The sequence below is a fragment of the Cyprinus carpio genome, chromosome A24 (genome assembly GCF_018340385.1).
Source record: "Cyprinus carpio isolate SPL01 chromosome A24, ASM1834038v1, whole genome shotgun sequence".
Taxonomy (NCBI): domain Eukaryota; kingdom Metazoa; phylum Chordata; class Actinopteri; order Cypriniformes; family Cyprinidae; genus Cyprinus; species Cyprinus carpio.
The window spans coordinates 13,886,237-13,908,657 of NC_056595.1; the positions used below are offsets into that span (position 1 = coordinate 13,886,237).

At 34.2% G+C, this 22,421-nt stretch overlaps 1 protein-coding gene across 1 annotated transcript in view; it reads right to left on the bottom strand.

The window, feature by feature from the left end:
- Nucleotides 1-3,312: 3,312 nt before the first annotated feature.
- Nucleotides 3,313-22,421, bottom strand: part of LOC109067111 (contactin-associated protein-like 2) — a 167,320-nt gene continuing 148,211 nt past the window's right edge. Inside the window, exons 4-5 of the mRNA XM_042714263.1 lie at nucleotides 10,123-10,270; nucleotides 3,313-3,628 (exon numbers count right to left, since the gene is read on the bottom strand). Of these exons, the coding sequence (XP_042570197.1) occupies nucleotides 3,402-3,628; nucleotides 10,123-10,270 (375 nt within the window). The 3' untranslated portion in view covers nucleotides 3,313-3,401. The remainder of the gene's footprint in view (nucleotides 3,629-10,122; nucleotides 10,271-22,421) is intronic.

Consider the following 22,421-nt stretch of genomic DNA (forward strand, 5'->3'; position numbering starts at 1 on the left):
AAAATAAAAACCAATCTGTGTGATTACATCTCCTACACTGTGAGCACACAGAGATAATACACAAGGTTTTCTATTGATAAGTACACGTTTATTTTTTTAGTATAGCCACTGTTTTTTTTTCTTTACTATGAAGAGCGTTAACTTTCATGAACACTCACTGACGAATAAAAGCCTTTATATATGTTATGAAACATACAGTTCAGTAAATAAAAATGGAAAATTATTAGATGAATTGACTGAATTGAGAAGCAGACAATCCGAACAAAAGGTTAAAAACTACAATATCTTTATAAAACAACACACTAAAATCATCTCTCATAAGGAGGCATATAAGTAAAAACAAACAAACATAATATTTACATTTAATATTCTTGCTTTCAAGTTTGGTAAACAGATGTAAAAATGTTTTTCAACAACTGAGTTAAAATATATATAATGTCAACAGCTGACATTTGAGTATTTCCTTCAAAAAAAAATAAATAAAAAAATCACATAAAAAAAAATCACATAAAGTACACTACTATATTGCCAGTATGATTTTTTTCATGTTTTTGAACGAAGTCTGTTATGCTCATCAAGGCTGCTTCGATTTTATCAAAAAATACAGCAAAACAGTAATATTGTATTATTACAATTTAAAATAACTGTTTTCTATTTTGATACATATTAAAATGTAAGTTATTTCTGTGATGCAATGCTGAATTTTCAGCATCATTACTTCAGTCTTCAGTGTCACATGATATATATATATATATATATATATATATATATATTTATTTTTTTTTTTTTTTTTTTTTCTGGAAACAGTGATACATTTTTTTCCAGGATTCTTTGATGAAAAGAATGTTTTAAAGAACAGCAGTTATTTGAAATAGAAAGCTTTTCTAACAATGTAAAAGTCTTTACTGTAATTTTTTCATCAATTTTATGTATTTTTGCTGAATGAAAGTATTGATTAAATATATATATATACATATACACCTGATCCCAAATTTTTGATATTTAAATTGATGATTTTGCAAAGCTTGAATTCTGTGGAATAGATCTAAATTTGATAAATTAGTAATATATTCTTACTAAAAGATGAAAGCATGGTCAAAGTAGCCAAAACGTTTAATAAAGAACATATTAGATGCAGGGCATGTATGCTACAAGTCTGTAGAAATCTGCACAACTCACCGTCATCCCACTGTCATAATAAATACATTTTCACATTTAGCAGACATGTTTATCCAAAGCGATAACAGTATGTGTGTTCCCTGGGAATTGAACCCATGACCTTTTGCACTGCTAATGCAACGCTCTACCACTGAGCTACAGGAATAGCAAGTAATAAACCCAAATGTCCGTTCACCTTAACTTTCGTGGTGAGGCTGAAAGTTCAGTATTGAATAAGAATATACAGCAATAATGGAGATCCCCCAAGGGAATCATAGGGCAAACACTATACCTCACTATGATTATAATGTTATATTGTCCCAGTTTATGAGCTTGCTAAATTGCCTTCCGCCTGGATTGAAAAGCTTCTCAAATTACCTCGGTGGGGCAAATATTTAAGACCGAAACACAGAGTCAACTCAAATTCATAAGTGCTCAAGGGCTTCATAAATTTCAAAGAAAACAGATTCACTTAAACAAGCGGAATCAATATATGATAGAATACTAGAGAGAGACGACAGGAGAGAGGCAATTGGCAGTTCTTTCAGTCTTCCAAGTTCACATGCCTTGAAGGTTTCAGTCTTTGGCTGATGCCACGGGAAGAGCCACAGCTGAATGCATATAAGGAGCAAAACAAATGCCAGCAAGCATGACAATTTGAAGTTTTTTTCCAACTTATCCCATTAACACAATGGAACATGTCTGTGATCGGTGCAATTCATCAAACTGTCAGCAACATGACTTGTCAGTGTTGTTCTTACAGGCTTACATTTCATGAGTGGAAAAATCACTGGCAATTTTCTTTTGCCCTGTCAATTTCGGTTGTAATTGAACATGCAGCAATGCTCCGAATACCTATTAGTTTTTCTTAGAAGGTATAACGGCACTAACGATTAAAAGGAAAACAAATGTGTGAAGGAACCCTATTTTAAACCACCACGCCAGTGACATGTTGCAGCATTAACGTCTTAACGCTAAAGATTTAACATCCGCTCACAGACAGTATCATTATGATGATTAACAAACTGCAGCGTTTGACTAACTCTAACTAGGTCCATTAGTAAATAAGCAGAAAACAAACAAATGCAAACATATCTTCACTCGATTCCTCATGCTTAATTAGAAAACATCTCAAAAGTTGGATCATTCTCTTGACAGCTGCGCACTTGATTACCATGGCAACAACCTTGCTGTAACACCACCTAATTATGATTAATTATCTGTTACCGAGGGAAGTAATCAGCACTTGCCATTGGCTCCTAAAAGATGATGATTAAATGCTGGAAAAACTTTGAGGAACTTGCCAGCACAAGATGTCGATACAATCATGATAATTCTCGATTTAACCAAAAAGTGGGATTTTTATATTATCAGGCTATTAACGAGAGATTCAATTCTAAGGAAACACTCCATCAGATACAGTATGTTGTGTATGCATCATCTTGAATCATTTGGATTTTGGGAAGAAGTTTTAATCCCTAACATGGTATCATTCCCACCCATTACAAATGGATCCGCAACACTGAATCATTCATGACATGTCAATTAACTTAATGTGACTGCCGTTAATCTTCAGTGCTTAAAGAAAAAGATGATGAAAACTCGTTTCAATGCATTTAAATCAGTAGACTGAAAATGCACTGAATTGCTGAAATAGTAAGTAAAAGTAAGAAGATGGCAATTACGCAAGTGTCCCCTCTGGAATTTGACTTAACTACGGCCTATTAGCAAAGACTACACTCATTTACGGAACTATCAGACTCCTCATCCACATTTCCAAAGCCAATTTGCAGCTCAAGACAAGCAGAATGGACCTTTAACCTGGACAAGAAAGGGATGGAGCCAGGAGGCAAACAAGCTGAGCAGTCTCAAAGCTAGTTTACATTAACATAAATGTCTTTTTGATCAAATGAACGCATCCTTATCTTTTAATTTTTAATTTAAATAAATAAAATAAAATAAAACAAAAATAAAAAGTCCTACTAACCCCAAACTTTTTTTTTTAATTGCATGAGGGTAAGAACCATGACAGAATGTTTTTTTTTTTTTTGGAGTGAACTATCCTTTTAAATGTAACTAATTTTTTACCAAAGAATCAATGAGATCAAACAATCAATTAAATAACAGAAGACAGCAGGTATATAAATAACATGAAGAAATACTTAGGGCAGCACATTAATAAAATAACAAAAAAATACACAACAAGGTACACACAAGCACACCATGAACACAGCAGATATCTATTAGGCCTCCATATGAGATTTACCGAGGTTTATCTGCAGCAGCAGCCGGCCTTTCCTCAACTCCAAGGTAATGTAGTCACCCTGTTGCCCCTCTCCGTGCAGAATCACCCCTTCGCTCTCTGATGTTTTAAACTTCAGGGCTATCACGTCCTTCAAAATTTTCATCTTCTTCATTTTGAAGCGGTAAGAGATCACCCCCTGCCCGTCAAAATTAATCACATCTGCCCCTGTTGATGGGAGGAAGAAAGACAGGGGAGGAAAAGAGATTAGCGGCTAGGTGACTAGGTGTCATGCCCATTTTTGGTTAAATGATCGGTTGAGTGACTGTTCTATAGATTGCTTGGACGAAAGCATGGTGAAGTTCACAGAAACACTGCGGCTGGGATCAGGTGATAAACTACAGTGAGAAGGCAGAAAATTGCAGTGGGCTATTACCTGCTGACAAAGCCTTTCTGCTTATTGCACAGTGGAGGAGGATTTTTGATCCCTGTCAAGGCTCAGAATGATGCATACCGGAAGTTATGAATGTAAATTCCTTTTGCGGCATCTCTGAGTCGCTCTCTTGGTTTCATCTCCTGCACTGACACCGCATAACCTTTGGATATATTACACAAGCTCACGGTGCCTGATGGCCCTTGATTGCTTTGCAGAGTGTTTTTATATCATTCAGAAGACGTGTAAAATCTGTGATCAGCATGAGAAGGTAATTATAAAGACATCTACAGCATCCTGAGAACAGAAAAATACAGATGTCATCATTTTCCTACCACCAATAAGATTGAAGTGGCATGTTTATTCGCTTGCTATACTGAGAGATTGATTAGGTTTGATTTGAGCTTAATTAAAATGTAAATGAAGGTGCTGATTTTGTGGTAGGCTTGTGACTGCAATAACTTTGGACTAAAAAGGTTTCATATGGTGGCCATAAAAGGGTAAATACTATAGTTTTATTATAAAATAATAAAAAACTAAAAAATCATGTCTCATTGAGAAATGCAATCTTCAGCAATATAAACAAAGTTATAAAATTTATAATAAATATAATATATATGGCTGGTTAAAATTCAGCTTTGCCATCCCAGGTATAAATTTTATTAGTTATTTTGAAATACAAAAATGTTTCACAACATTAATGTACTTTTACGCTATTATTCCTTTACTCTATTATGATAAAATGAATACAGACTTTTTTCCAAAAAAAATAAATAAAATAAATAAATAAATAAATAAAAAATAATAATAATAAAATAAAATCTTATCAACCCTACACTACCTATGTAAATAATTATTTATGTTTAATTAGCATTATGCATAATATATATGGCAAGCTTAACCTCAATTTATACATATATTTTTTTAAGAAATTAGAACACTTTTTTCAGCATGGGCAATCAATTAAAGGTTACAATACTTTTACATTGATTTACAATGTTACAAAAATTATTTGAATTAAAATGTAATTATGACAAAGGACAAATAATTCTAACCAAAACATAATGTGATGATTATGTAAATTAAATCAAATTAAATAATTCATTGTGGGTGTTTCAGAAAATAATATACCAAAATAATACATACGGAGTGTGTTTCAGGTCTACAGTAAGTGTTATTTTTAAGTCAGCCAGCGAGTAAGATATTTCCATTATTTGAATTGATTGTTCATGCATTGTATGCATTCCCGAGGCATGTAAAATCAATTTGCATATATCAGCTTCCATTAGTAGTCTAAATTGCAAAGTGATGCAACAACTGTATTTGTTCTACATGGACAAAGCAGGTGAGAATATGCGTTCAGTGTAATATGTCATTTATACAATCACCAGGGGATGCCTGTAGTATGTAGCGTCTACTACGATCGTGTGTGTGCGTCTGTGTCTAAAGTACAGTCTGCATGTGGAATTAATTCAATTCTCTCCATGCACCCTGCTGGGGACTGATTACTTCACTAATGCATGAGTATGTGTGCTATGTCTGGCCAGTTGCTCTTCCACTCCTCTTCTCTCTCTCTCTCTCCACTGCCAATCCCCTTCACCTCCATCACGAATGCATTCATCCGTTCTCGCCCGATCAACAAGGTCAGAGCACTGCATTCATTCTCATTCTGTGCTTCATCTCTACTGCAGGTCTTGCTTATCTAACTCCCATTCTTTCCCTCTATGCTCCCCGAGAAGGGCTATCTCTATTCCTTTACTGCACATCTTATTTATTTTCACTCAACAGTCAGTGCATTTCCGTGTCTGAAAATAAAACCAATCGGCGGAAAAGGTCCCCCAAAAAAGTGTTTTTGTACTTTTTAATATTTTCCTGTTAGAAAAATCTGCCTAGGAACATGGTAACTGATTATTAGCTGGTTCTGGCTGGTTTAAGATTGTCATTAATAGGTTCAAACTGGTCATTACCTAGTGTAAGGTGGTTTAAGACAGCCTTTAGTTGGTGTATACTGGTCATTAGCTGGTTTAAGATGGTCATTGCCTAGAGTAAGCTGGTTTAAGATGGTCATTAGATGGTTTAAGAAGGTCATTAGCTTGTTTAAGCTGGTCATCAGTTGGTGTAAGATGGTTTAAGGTGGTCATTAGCTGGTGCAAGCTGGTTATTAGATACTTCAGATGGTCTTTAGTTGGTTTAAGATGGTCATTAGTTGGATTAAGATTACCATTACCAAGATTAAACTGGCTTCAGATGGTCATTAGTTGGTTTAGGAAGGTCATTAGCTTGTTTAAACTGGTCATTAGCTGGTTACAATGGTAGTTAGCTGGTTCAAGTCATTAGGTGGGGTAAGATGGCTTAAGGTTGTCATTAGCTGATTTAAGACAGTCATCAGATGGTTCAAGTTATCACCTAGTCTAAGATGGTTTAAGAGAGTCATTAGCTGGTTCCAGCTGGTCATCATCTTGTGTAAGCGGGTTTAAGATTGTCATTAACTGGTTCAAGCTGGTCATTACCTAGTGTAAGCTGGTTTAAGGTGGATCAAGCTTGTTATTACCTATAGTGTAAGCTGGTTTAAGGTGGATCAAGCTTGTTATTATGATGGTTAAGAGACAATATAAACTACAATAGCAGGTAGCTAGTTTGTTACAGGTAAGGTTGTCAAATTAATATGTTAATTTAGGATGATGAGGATTATTATATAAGTAGAAGCATTAGTATTTTAATATTGAATATTAAATAGTAAGTAACAGCTGGTTTAAGGTGGATCAAGCTTGTTATTACCTAATACATGAATTCCTTAACAAGAGATTTCAACAGCTTTTAGATAGTCCTTGTTGCAGGTCCAGCTGTTTAGAGCAGTAAAAAACAAGCTATCATGTTCCAAAACACAACTACCATTTTAATCTGGATTTTCCAGCAGGGTGGGAATGCTGTGTTTATTTATTCCACCCTATGCCCTCATAAACAAGCACTTGGAGATGGCGGCATGTCTTTATCGGCATCTGTGATCACCAGCACGAGATGATGAAGGAATATGAGCGGTTTAAACAGCAAGGAGCATATATGGATGAAACACTTTCTGACAGGAAAATCAGTGCAGCCAAACCCTTCTCTGCTCCTCACGAGTAGGCAAACAGCTTGAGGAATGATACGTATCTAAAGCTACCAGGCTTCACTGATACTTGTCATAAACACAAACATTCAGAAGAGCCGGATGTCAGGTTTATTTACGCTATCATTATTTCAATGGAAGTATTAAAAACAGAAAAAAGTCTACTATGCTTCAGTTTTATCCATCTCAAGGATTTTATTTTTTCCTCAATCAATAATTTAACAAATGAAAAGAAGTAAGAAGGTTATGTTTTTTTTTTTTTTTTTTTAAATCAATAGTAAAAAATGGTTCTTCTGGTCTGGGGTTAAATGACAGATGATTACATCACTGCAATGAGACAACTGAGTGTAATACAGAGGTGTCAAACTCAATTCCTGGAGGGTCGGAGCCCTACAGGGTTTTGTTCCAACCCTGTTTCAACACCCATACCATGTAGTTTTTAAATAAGCCTGAAGGACTTGATTAGTTGGATCAGGTGTGTTTAATTAGGGTTTTTTTTTGGATATGAAGGTCTAGGTTTTTTTAGGAATTGAGTTTGACACCCCTGGTGTAATACTTCTCAAACCAATTTATGGGGGCGTTAATTGAAATTTGTTATCAACATCAATTTGGCAACACTTAATATAATGAAAGTAATGAATTTGCCAAGACTACATTCCATTTCAGAAAACAGAGCGTGTTGATAGTTCATTGAATTTTTTCTCCTTGATATTGAAATTACAATATAATAAAAGGCTAGACTGAAATAAAAACGTAAAAAGAATACTAATGATCTGAAGCGAGTGGAATAACAATTAATTTACAGACATGACTACTGCTGATGCTCACCCTGTGAGCCACATTCAGATTTCAGGACGTTTTGACCACACTGGAGACATCTGCTCCAAATATACATCCACTCATCTGGAAAGATTTGCAATGACTGATACCTTTCAAACTAATGAAAATCCAGTAAAGCTGTCTCTGTAAACTTATGAAATAAAATAGCTTATCCTTTAACTACAACACCAGAAATTTAACCACATGAATGTATATTTGGTTTTCAGTAAATACTTTGCTTGTTTTTTTATTCCAAGCAACTTGTTGGTTTTGTGAAGTAGTAACTTGTTGGTTTTGTGATTTATTAAATTAAATTTTACAAAATACCTTCAATTCAGTTTAAATATAAACTGGATAGAAGTTTTGTTTAAGTTACTTTAAAAAAAGTAATTAACCACTAATTACTTAATCAATATTGTATTTAAATTACTTTTCTAATTACTGAAAATTAATGAAAATTAATTTAATTAATAAGTAACTTAATTATTCTAATATTTAATTATTTCTTAAAATCCATATAAACCTTGATGCATAGAAAATAGAAATGAAACTTAATTCTTTCAGTTAGAATTAAACATGGAATGGTTAAAAAATTTAACCTTTGGTTAACAAATAGAAATACTCTGCAAAATATCTGAATAACAAAAAAGCTAAAGAAAATGAAACAAGTTTTAAGTAACTTTTATAAAAACGGTTAGATTAGTTTATACACACCAAACGCGAATAGAGCGTCTGGCGCGAATGATTTCAATGTTAAGTCAATGTAAAGACGCGTTTTGAGTGGGTCTGGAGGTCTCGCGGCGCGAATGAGGCGTTTAGCGCGGCGCGGTAGACGCGAATTCGCCTCATTCGCGCGTCTAGTTCGCGCGAATGACGCGAATTGAGCGTCTGGCGCGATACGCGCGTTACGCGCGAATGTGCTTTTTGTGCATTTATGTGTTTGACGCGAATTCGCGTCTGCCGCCCGAGTTGAAAATTTTGAACTTTTGCGTCAATTCGCGCCGCGTTAACCAATCAGGAGCCTGCTCAGGAGTCACTCATTCAACATGGAGGAACGAATGATATTGTCAGTGAGCAGTCACCCGGAGCTATATGACAAACGTTCATATTTCTATAGACAGGAATAAAATGGAGGTTTGTTGGAAGGGTGTGTTGTAAATACACATTTAACTTTTTGAGTCACGTACATGTTTATCGACCCGCGGCCTTCCCCGCCGTTTTTTACAAGTATTTTCCCCCTACTTTTCGCTAACAAGATAATGTGTTTATTCAGAGGACGTGTGCAGGAGAAAAAGTGGAAAAGCCTCGAATGCTCGATCAACATCAGCCATCATACACACAAACACAACCGCCTAGCACTTGCCCCTCCCACAAGAAGCGGATTTCGCCTCGGACGCGCGTCAATTTCGCTTCAAACTCTTGCTTTCTACGCGCGTCTATTTCGCTCTAGACGCGCGAATGCATTCAAAATGTTCACGCGGCAAACTAGACGCGGTAGACGTGAATTTGACGCTCTATTCGCGTTTGGTGTGAACGCAGCCTTAGAAGAAAACATTACTGCTGTGCATCTTGAGATAATACCTGAGACAATATTTTAAGGTATCTCATATATCACACGGTTCTTCTCAGGTAAATTCTGGGTTATAGCAGGTCTTCTTCTAAAAACGATGAAATTAGATGAATTTTGATTTTACGTCGCATTGGTTTCATACGGATTACAAAATCAGAGAATTTGTTTTTGATTTGAATTGTTTCATTTAAAAGTAGACACTTCTTTTCAATAGACATATTTCTCATGTCTGTGAGTCTAATATTCACAGAGTTTGGGTTCATTTTTGTGAAGCATTTCAGAAAGAAATTCACAAAGACCAAAGCAGCAGAAAGCGCACCCTGTTAGCTTTGTTTATTTTACAAAAGCACAATGTTTTGCTGTTATTGTCAGCAAACACAAATAACAGTAGACCCTTTACAGATTTGATTGATGTCTTAGTCTTATCTGTATTAGTATTTTAGGGTCTTTTCTCTGTCATCAGGAAAAACTGGAAGTGAACACACCAGCTCACAGAGTGTTAAAGATGCTGCATTCCATTTTACCTTTAGATGATAAATTTATATTTCAAATTCAGTATATTTAGAACTGTTGAATTTATTTACAGTATGCAAGTACTTTATAAGTAACTGTAATTAAATTACCTAAGAATGACCTTAATTACCTTACTTTTTTCAGTGGATAAGTTTCTTACAGTAGTAACTCGTTACACCCAATACTGTTGCCAAGTGAACAAAAAAGTTAATTCCATTGTTTACTGATATTTACTTGATTATATTGATGTGAAATGTGACAGTGCAGAGTCAACTTACAGTACGGGCACCCAAAGATCTCGAACCTGAGGCCGATCCGTCCCTCTTCACTCCAGTCTAAAGGAATGATGCGCAAATAACGGGCCACAATCAGGTTTTGCAGGTCATGCCGAACCACACTCTCTGTATTGGAGTTACCTGCAAATGCCTGCAAGACAGATGCAAAATATGTTACTTGACTTGTTGTAACTTCAAACAATGGAAGCCTGTTTGCTCCACTGAATAAAAAATAAAACCAGGTAATAGCGACTTTTTTATCTCACAAGTCTGATTTATTTTTTTCCTCACAATCGCGAGTTTATAAATGGTTATTCTGACTTTTTCTCAGAATTGTGAGATATAAACTCTGACTTGCAAGAAAGAATGTCATAATTGCTAGATATAAACTCGCAATTCAGACACAATTACTACTTTTTTTTTCAGAATTGTGTTTTTATATACAACCTTATAACATACAACTGTGAATTTTGCAAGCAATTCAATATCTAAAACAATAAACACTTTCAATAATTACTTCTTATTACAATAATAATAAACAGTTAGTGTCTACAGTTTCCTCTGTGAAGCAGTTTTGTCTCATAACTGGTCTACTGTGGTTTTGAGAAATCTTCATGAAACTCTCAACTGTCCTGTGTCAGAAGCTGTAATCACCAGAAAAAAAAGAAAGAAAAATAAAAACCCCTGAAGCGACACGTAGGTGGAATCAAGTTGCATGGCTCTGTGGTTCACGTTGACCCCACGCAGCTTCTTGTATCACGCAGAGTAAGAAATTGATGCAGTCACCCATTGAGTGGTGGGAACTTCAGTCGCCAGACAGACCATGTGGAATTGGCGATAAGGAGCTCAAGGCCACCAAACTAGAGCGATGCGGATTACAAAACTTGCACTTCCCCTCTAAGAAAACCACCATTATATGAACTTTATTGTACAAGCGGGGATTTCTTGTCAGGAACATGGTGAACGTGTCAATATTGGAGGCTCCATACGGTGGTCTGACTTTAATGTTTGAAGTGCTGATTACTGTGCTTTGTAGTGGCCAACTGGGGAGTGTTCACTTCATTTTCCATTGCGAAGAGAGGAAACCAAGTTGTTGTGAGGTTTCAGGCAACAGTGTTTTATTGGTGGACCTCCTGGGAACAATGAGTAGGCTATTACGTAGAACAGTGGTTTCTTGTTATTATCAAAGTTGAAAACATTTTTTGCTGTTTAATATATTATTTGATAAATGGAAAGTTCAAAAGATTAGCATTTATTTAAAAAAGAAATCAAATGTAATTTTATAAATGTCTTTACTGCCACTTTTGATCAATTTAATGCATGCTTGCTGAAAAAAGTTAATATTTTATGTTTATAAACATTTCTTAGAATTAAATCTGAAGGATCATGTGACACTGAAGATAACACAATATTACGTTTTTATTTATTTATTGATCTAATAAATTTGGCCTTGGTGAACAGAACTTTCAAAAGCATTAAAACATTTAAATGATTCCAAACTTTTGACTGGCAGCAGATATTTGGATTTAGTAAAAAATGAAATGTTTCTCTAATACTGTAATATTTTATTTGAAATAAATAAATGAATTAACACGTCTCAGAAATAAATAAAATAAAAAAATACTCAATCCCAATAATGTCACTGACTGTGAATCAAATGTTTTTGCTCTCACTATATTTCTTTGGCCTCATGAAAAAGAAAATATCTGCTGACCTATTTTTACTTCAATTGTGTTTAGAAAAGCTGATTAAGCCACATAAATCTGCATTACTTCACCCGACAAAATCCAGGCTAAAAGTTCTGCCTTCATGTCCTGAATGACTCAATTCTGTCGCAGTCAATTCTAAATCCAGACCTTAAACAGTCGGCGAGTGAGTAATTAGTTAGCCAAATGTGAAGTCACCCTGAGAGCTTTGCTGCATGGCATGCTGTTTAATCAAGCTCCTTCACAAAGGCCTGACGGAGATAGAGTCTGTCTTTCATTAGTGGAGAGTCCGGGTTTAGGGAGGAATCCAGCTGTAACTATCATAAGTGGCACATTCACTGGTTTCTCATGGTATAATTAAAGTTGCTTTTACCTATTTTGTGTCAAAGCTCCAGGGTCTCTTCTTTCTTTAACAGCTTTGAACAGCCATCCTCTATTCGTACATTTCTCACTCTGAGAATACCAGAAAAATGCTCTTCTGAACTTTTCTGTAGTAGAAATAAAAGCCACATGTCTAGAAAACAAACTTACTTATGCATTTAGCAGGCACTTTTATCCAAAGCGACTTACAGTGCATTCAGGCTATACCTTTTTTTGTTTACCAGTATGTGTGTTTCCTGGGAACTGAACACATGACCTTTTGTGCTGCTAATGCAATGCTATACCACTGAGCCACAGGAACTGGAAAAATAATAATAATACTGGAACAAACAGACTGGAATCATTACAACTGCAAATTAAGTGAAGCGTACAAGAATAAAACAAGTTGATCTAAAAACAGTTCATCAGACATGCAAGCACTCTAACCATCATAACAAGAATAAAACATGTTGATGGTTGTTCAAGATTGATGATTTTCTTTTTGTTCACTTGAAATTGTTAGATGTATGTGTCAGATTTGGGTGGGAGTCTTTATATACCAATTAAAAGCCTTTTTATTCAGACAGATTAATATATAGCTGTAGATGTTGTCACTGTTGTTTTATGTAGCCGTTCTTTCGTTATATCAAGAAATCTATTGATTTTGTAATATTCTACCCTAAGAGTATGAGGGAACTACAAAATCTTTCCTGGTAACCTTTCATACTGAAAATCATCAGAACAATCCATTAAAGCTAAGAACATGACCAAAACAATATGAGAAGGTCCTAAATCAAAATTACAGTAAATCATGCAGCTGTCACACATTGTGATCTAATGCATAAATCTGTTTGGATTTCATATTACATTTTGAATGGCTAATTATTATGCCAATACAAATGCAGACTTTGTTGTGAACTCAGCTGATAAATTAGTTCTGTAAAATTCCACATTGTACTTACATATATTACACTGCTGTTCTCACCTTGCAGCCACATATCAAAATAATATTAATAACTGCATATATGCATTTAAATTAATAATAATAATATATTTTTGTTAAATTCATTATTGTATATATGCATTTAAATTATATTAATAATAATATAATTATATATATATATATATATATATATATATATATATATATATATATATATATATATATATATATATATATAAATATATATATATATATATATATATTAAAATATTAAATATTGAAAATATTTCAAAATAATCTATTACTACCACTACTATTAATAATAATATAAATATGTTTAATGTGTGTTTCATATGTGATTGCACATGTGAAGTTCATGTTGTTTTTCTGCAAGGGTAAAATACAAATAATTAAATATAAATAAAAATAACAGCCAATAATGTTTTTAATTTGTTTTTGTTTTTTTTATAATACTTTTTAATAATTTTTGTCCCCACTAACTGTTGAAATGGGTCTATATACATGGAAATATAGAGATGGTTTCATCTTTTTGCATTTCATATAAGGTTTTTTCACTGTAGATTCTTTCACATCACTAAAAAATACTTAAAATAATATAGTAAGTTAGTATGATGCTGAAAAACCAATTTCAGCATCATACTGATCTAAAAAAAAAAAATGAAAAAAAAAAAAAAAAAAAGATTTTACTTCAGTGTCAAGTGATGAGCATTCACGATTCATTGCAGAGACACACATTTAGAACCAACTACATAATTGCAGCCTTGCTTAAATGATTTATGGACATTTGAATGCTTTTATGTGAAATTGCAACCACATTTTACAGTGTAATCAGCGGGACACTCTGCGATGTATCTCGCTCCCAGCAGACTGAAAGCAAAATGTGATCCAGTATTTAAGGAACCATTATCCTCCAACTGAGGGCATTTGGCATCCTCGTACTTTTCTTGCCACTTGGGGTTGTCTTGACAGATGAGGTGAAGACAGCTTTTCTCTCAGAGACCAAAAGCACAGCCGTATGCATAAGTGTGAAGGGTTGACAGGGGCGGCCAGCTCAGTGACACTCTGAATCGAGGTAGTTTAGCGTCGAGAGACTCACTCAGGAGTAGAGTTAAAGGAAGAAACTGACATGTGGATATACGTAACCCTCCTCATTTCACTGTTGAAGCAGAGTAAAATCGGGAGTGAGCTAATGCTGGACAGGGTAGAAAAATGGCACTGAAAGTCCAACAATGCCATTAAAAAAATAAATAAATAAAAAAAAAAAAAAAAGAATGATGACAATGTTTCTGGCATTATGAGATGGCCTTTATATTTCAGAACTTATAACTGCATATTTTAATGCAATTTAGTAATTGAATGTTAATCTACCTTACTTCTTGAACTAAACTAATATAGCTACTTAAACAAAAAATTTATTAATTAATTAAAATCAGCATCTTGCTTTGTACTGATAACCACCTTTTAATAAAATAAGCATACAATATGGCCACTACTCACATACAGACAGCGCAGAATGCTAAAATAATGTTATAAATGTTTACTAAATAACACAAAATGTAACAAAACACACTACTCACAAACACCCTAACATACTAAAACAAAAATAAGAAGAAACAAAACTATTAAAATAAAATAGAATCATATGTGATGTGTCATGCAGGGACTATTGGGAATTTCCCTATACTGTACAAATTTGACACTGTTTTCACGGTGTGTTTTCCTGTCTCCTTTGGATTTATTAAAGAAAACATCTTGGACATTGCCTCTCCTCGTTCCGTGCTCCTCACAGCAGCACCGTCGTGACAAAAACATTCTTGAGCAAATATAGTTCATAAATTTCTTTAGAGATAAGTATTATTTTTCCTATTTATGCCACAGATAGTAGGGATTGTGCATTACTGAGCACTAAACACATGTAATAAACATTTCCTTCATACTGTTTTTTTTTTTATTATTTTTGTTTTTGATATTTGTGATTGTGATTTACTGAGCACTAAACACTATCTAGATATGTTGAGCGCAATTAAATATTGGTAATTTTATATTTTAATATTTAACAATTGATTAGACCTGTTTTATATATATATATATATATATAAAAATGTTAATATAATAAAGTTCTTTCAAATCACCATTTTGCTCACCTACACTTAATAGGCATGTAGGTGGCACTTGGGCTTCATTAACTATGATAGTTTCATGAAATAGTAAACGTTGTATCAATATACATAAATACCAGTGAACTGAACACTACTTACGATTAATGTGACTTTTGGTGCTGTATGGTTCAGTGTTATTGACCACAATATAATTATTGTTATTTGTCTGAGAGGGGCACTTTTGATTAATTTCGAAAAAAGGCAGGGGCTCAAGCACCCAAAGATCCAGTCTGTCACAACTGCTTACATTCAGATTCAGAGCAGTGTCCTGTTAAACCTTATTCCACTCCGCTTATTAAGATCAAAAGTACCACAATGTATGAGTTTTTTGAATTCCACTCAGATCTTGAAAGGATATAATGGTGAATTGAGCTGCACAGTATGCCATTATTGGGAAGACCTTGAAGCTCTCAGAATGGCAACAAAACGAATTTAGGGGAAATGGGCCTTATCAGAAGTTAAATGAATGTGATAGACACATATGAAACAAAACTTTGTGAAGTTGAAGAATATCTACAATAAAAACAACAAAAATAAAATAAAATGTATAATTGTAATAAACAGTGGCGGACTGGGACAGTAAACAGGCCGGGAATTTGACTCCACCCCAGGCCACCTCTGTTGGTGCAGTCACCACCACCCTATTCATGTGTCCACCAGACTGCTAAACTTGTAGGCTAACCCTGTTTGTTGATGTAACAGGTAGACTACCATACATAATATGAATGGATAAATAAATAAACCCTCAAAAACTCACTAGGAATCCACCATCTATATCATCTTTCCCTGAATCCCTCTCTCTCTCACTCTGCACATCTAGTTTCTCTGCTATATGAAATAAGCACTTTCAATAATCTATATTAATTATGCAGCCATCAATTGTATGTCCCCATGATCACAGTCCTACAACTGATGATCTTATAAATCATAAAAGCACATATTGTTCTAAGAGTATAGCCAGCATGTTTAGTTTTGCTTATAGCTTAAACTTTACCGGAAGGTTCCTGCTCTGACTCAAAAGCTGAACTGTCCACCCCCTTTTGTTTAACAGCAGGAGCACTTGGAGCACTAGTGCTACTGTTGCTTCCTTCGTCACCTTCAAAATAAGTAAATAAACATTGTAGACTAGACTACATATTGTAGGCTAGAAATGGAAAATCAAAATTTCTGGTCAAATTTGGCACTAAAAAAATACTCTGTCCCCATATGTAAAACAGTGTGCTAGTTTGTCATAAAGATGCTCTTTTAAAACTTCTATCATTATATATATTTGAATTTTTTTTTAGAATAGTTTGTATCTATTGTAAGTCTCTTTGGATGAAAGCGTCCGTCTGCCAAATGATTACGTAAATATAAGGTGGTGGAACAGTTCTACTTTTTCACGGTTAGGTTTGTTTCACAGTATGTGCTATGTTTATGGAAAAATGATACTTTCAAAAAATATATATTTTATCATATTATTAAGAATATTCTAACTACAAGCAACAGCACAAATAAATACAATAGAGTAAAGCTACAAATAAAATAAACTGACTTTCAGGGTTTTTTAGGTAGGTATAGCATAGCTTTTAGGTACATAAATGGAATAAAGTAATCAAATGTAAAACAGCATTGCATTTTGGAATACAAATTAAAGATAAATCTTTATTAAAGTTACAAAAGCTTTTCAATCAAGAGCAGTGAGTGATTTCTTTGGTGTTGCTGTTCGATTAATATTAAAGACTGTCACTTTAAAAGAATGCACTGATCCAGTGTTCGTATTCGTATTGAACAAGAGTGAATGGTTTGGCCACGGGTTTTTTTTTTTTTTTTTCATCGCTGTTGTTGTAATGTCTGGGAAGCTAGAATGTTCATCCATCAACAGAAATTTATATTAAATATAACCCTGTTTGTTTTAAGTGTTATTTATAGTAAACCATATTACAGATGCTTTGTCAGATTTAAGTTGAACAGCGGTCCCAGCGCGTGCTGAACCGTGTGTGGAGAACCGAACAGATTTTTTCAGTGAACCGTCCCACCCCTAGTAAATACAATGTAAATGTAATGCTGACCGGCGTGCTCCCTTACTGGTGAACATGGCTGGGATTTTGCATCAACTTAATGCGTCTGTGGCCAGGGCTTTTCTCTTTTTTTATACGTTCGTCTGCTTCTCCTTTGCTTTTACGCTCCATTTTTTGCACGGTTTTCTAAGATGAAGCATGCCTCTGGATATAGCCAATTAGGCAGTGCTTCGCTGATGTTGGGTCATGTGGTGGTGTCATTTTCACTCTGCGATTGCCTGATTCGTAGATTCATAAATCCGTCAATTAATTCGCAGTTGCATCCCAGCCTATTGCACTGATCGACTGCACAGCGGGAGCCGGCAGGCCAGAATGACCATCAGGCCACCGGGAAATGTCCCGGTGCTCCCGATGGCCAGTCCGCCCCTGGTAATAAACAAAATCTAATTACATGCAAATCAGTTAAAAGTCTTGGTTTTGGACAAATTCAAAAATATTTTAATGTAAAGACTAAATTTTGGTGGAAATTTTGAGCGCAGGACTTCAACAGGGGATCCACAACACAATTTTGACATTTTTTAATGACAATTTCTTTTTTTTCTTTCTTTTTTTTTCTTTTGTGAAAAATACAATACTAAGTTAACATAGCCCCCCCCCCCAAAAAAAAAAAAAACAAAAAAAAAAACTGAGGTTCAGCTGGATGTTTCCTGTTACTTCCTTATTAAAATGTATTAAGTTAACATAAAACTTACTGTAAATATATACAATGCAATAATGTTTAAAAGTTTCGGGTTAGTAAGTTGTTTTTTTTTTTTTTTAAAGAAATTAAAGCTTTCATTCAGCAAATATGCTTTAAATTTATTTAAAGTGACAGGTGACAGTAATAAGACATACATTAATAATGTTCCAAAATATTAAAAAACAATTGCACATAAATGCTGTTCTTTTGATGTTTTATTCAGATCTTTTAGCAGTTCTTTTAAATTGTAATAATATTTCACAATATTACTGATTTTACGGTCTCTTTGATCAAATAAATATTATCGTGATGAGCATACGAGACTTCCAAAATCCAAAATTAAAATACTGTAAACATATGAATATACTACACACATGCTATTTTAGATCAAAAATATAGTGTGAAAACTCTTGGAACGTCAAACGAGAAAAAAACCAGCAGTCAGAATGAGATGTGCGTACTGGGCAAAAACTATAGTTTGATGACTCTTGTAAAGTTATTTTAGAAAAAAAGCGAGGGGTTTGCCTCATTTCATAGGCTTTCTAAATGCATGTTTCAGCAAATTAATTGATGGAGAGGTTTTGCCGCCATTATGCCACATACAGAGCTGTCGGACCACATGGGAGGAAGAATATAAGAATTCAGCGTGTGTTTATTCAGTATAAGAGATGGTGGTTTGAAGCCCATTCAGCACTGACTGCAGGGGCTGAGAAAGGGTATCAGTAATGTATAAGCCTCCAAAAGGATCCATCAAAATTCAATTCACAGAAAGGTACTTGCGGGGGGAAGGGACCTGAAGAGGTCTCACTCCGAGTTGGTGACCTGGAAATGGTAGGGGGGAAAAGAAAAGAAAAATGTCCAGAGCCGTGACAAGGAAATGTCTTTATTATTTATTTATTTTATCTACAACATCATCAGATAAAAATCACATACTTGCAAGGGTTCCTGCAGCAGCTGAGAAGCTACCATTGAGAGCAGGAATGCTAACTGATAGCTTTCTCCTGTTATTATGGACCTTCTTGGGTAACATTTAAGAAGTGTGAAAGATGGCACAGTCTGGTCGTGACACAATGGGCTACCTGCTAGATGCTAAGACACAGAGAAATGTCAAGCCTCTGAGGAGGTTAACTTGTAGCTTTCACTGAGAATATACTTTACGTGACATCTGTCATGTCACCTCTAGCTCACAGCCGAACAGGAAACCAATCCACTGCTTTCACATCATGGTCAATCAACAGGAATAAATCATATGGTCTTTGAGCGGGACTTGCATGCTGAGCACCTTCCACAAGGCTGTGGGGTTCTGTCACCTCTTCAATGAACCAAGCAACTGTTCTTAGATACTGTTCTTTCTCCTATGACAGTGTGCATTTTGTGATCTTATAATAGTGTTATGTCTCTGTTTATTGACAGGATTGTGAAAACTGCAGAATCGTATTTCCACAGTTCTGGGTTGTTAGTAGTTATTTTGAATTACAGCTTTGGTGAGTATAACCCAAAAATTTTGAACAGTAGTATACATTTACGAATTTCGTAGGAGTCATAATCAAATGTTTACCGATATTGTAACAATACAGTCAGTTATGGTCATCATTACTCAGCACTCAATGAACTATGAGAAAAGAACCAGCACCTTTTAACAGAAAAAACGGGTATATATTAGGGATGCACAATATATGCACAATATTGGTTTTCAGCTAATATTTGAGTTTTTTATTTATTTAAATTTATCGGTATCATTATATCAAACATTTACTATAAAAAATTGTCACTACTATCACTAATAATTTATTATAAGTTATACAATTTGTTTAAATTTGTATATAAAAATGATTGCTGCGATTAGTTAACACAACTTAAAATTCAAAATTAGAATAAGCAATAATGACTTGTTTCAACTTAAAGTGTTCATGCTTGACAAAATAAGTTTAGTTAACTTTAGTTTAGTTAATTATCTCAACAAATTTTAAGCTGTTATAGCTAATTACACCAGCATTTATTTTTTTTACAATGCATTAACTAATAAAAATTTAACTTTAATTTACACTGATAAACAATTTTTAGCATTTTTTTCCAGAATTTACTTGTAGCATTTAACATAGATTTAATTAATTTATTTTTTTTGTGATATATTTTTGTTTTATTTCGACAAAACAATAACAAATTTTAAAACATCCAGTGGTGGTCATCCAGAACATTAAAATAATTATCGGCTTATTGATATCAGTCAGAATTCTAACATCAATGCTTCCCTAGTATATATATCAAAATGACAGCACTATTAAACAAAACAGATCTGAATCATTATTTGGGAAATTGCATGATGACATTAGTGTTGCATGGTCCAATTTGACTTTTTACAAAAGAGAACTCAAGGCAAAATGAATTGTCATCCACAGAGCATGCAAATACTCTCCATGTACATCCATAAATCACATTATTTTCTAAAGGTAAGCAAGACAGCATTAAGTCAGAACAGTAAATTCAAGCTTGGTAACATTGAAGATTAATAGTATATGTCGAGCACTGAACCCTGGGCTATGAAGTTTAAAAAGAACATGGTGAGGAGTACTTATAAAGTAAAGAAGACACAGTGAAGTACGGTGATCTGTGGCATAAAGGTTTGAAGATTACATCTGTCTGCTCACAAGTAATCATGAAGCAATTGAAGTCATTTTAAAAATAAACCAGGACAGGTGCAGTTAAATAGAGTGTCTAATTGTCTTCAGGTAAATGGCTGTGAGATCAGATGGAATTAGCTCACGGTTTCATGAGCAAATAAATTTACATTTGTTATATACTGTAAATCATTTCAATGGCAGGCACACTCTTATTAAAGATTCAGCACACAACACATAAGTCATAGCTGGGATTGTATTGCTTTCTGTTAGTCAATCAGCTATGAAATGGAATACATAATCTCTTATGGATCAATTTCAAAGACGTTTGTATAAAAAGGATTTCAGCAGCATTTGTTTTCACACATATTTATGATTGGCATAAAGTTTAGATGTCTTTGGTTGTCTCTGAAGCAGAAGTACGCTTTGTTCAGTAAGTTTATTTGATACTAAATGCCTCTTTCCATATTTGAAAAGAGCACAATAATTATTTCACAGTCTGTCAATCTTAGTCAAGAATAAATTCATACTTGAGAAAGAGATTGAAAGGCTGCGAGATAATTGGTTTGGAGGTGTTTAGATAAATCTGATCAACTAGACTTCAGTCTTGGACATACACAAGTCTAGGCATCACAGAGTAAAAATACATCTGTTTTTACACATAAAGTTTGATATAACAGTCTCAAACACTTCACTTTAATCATTTCACTTAAGTCAATTTTTGGTTATGTTCAGTAAACTAAGTAGTATAATTACTGACTTGTTCATATGAAAACATGCAATTGTTGACAAATATTGAACTCATAAAAACGTCTCTGTTATGTATGGTAACCCTCCTTTCCTGAAGGAGGGAACGGAGATGTCACGTTGGTGACCGACGAATTGGGATATCGCAATTCGTCGGTCACCGACATGACATCGAGAGTGACCGACTGAAAGGGAACTGTTCAAAAGTTTTGGATCTGTAAGATTTTTAATGTTTTCAAAAGATGTCTCTCAAAGCTGCATTTATTTGATTAAAAATACAATAAAAAGATCAATATTGTGAAATATCATTATAATTTAAAATAACTTATTTCTATTTTTAATATATTTATTATGTAATTTATTCCTGTGACAACAAAGCTGAATTTTCAATAGCCATTACTCCAGCCTTTAGTGTCAAACATCATTCTAATATGCTGATTTGCTGCTCTTATCAATGTTGAAAACAGCTGTGCTATTTAATATTTTTTGTGGATGGTGATAAATTTTTCAGGACTCCTTGATGAGCAGAAAGAAAGAACAGCATTTATTTGAAATTTAAATCTTCTGTAACATTGGCTGTCACTTTTGATCAATTTAATACACTCTTGCTGAATAAAAGCATCAATTACTTCCAAAAAACAAAATCTTACTGACCCCAAACTTCTTTTAAACAAGCTAAATTTAAAGACAGAACTTCCCCAACAGGATTTTACCATGAAAACAGACTGAAACACTAATTAAATGGATACTAATAACAGCACTGCCAATTAAAATATCACAGCTAAATATATAAATATATAGTCTTTAGTAGTAAACAAATAAATAAATAACTTGCTAATTAACAAGTGAGTTGCTGGATAACTAGTTGAATAGCTGACTGGCATGACTCATCTCTATTTAGAAGCCAGTCATTTGTCAAAAGTCTAGAGCTCTACATCTAACACCAGGCAAGCATTAAGCTATTGTCTGATATGGGCAGAGATGTGCTCGACCAGCACAAACAAATTTC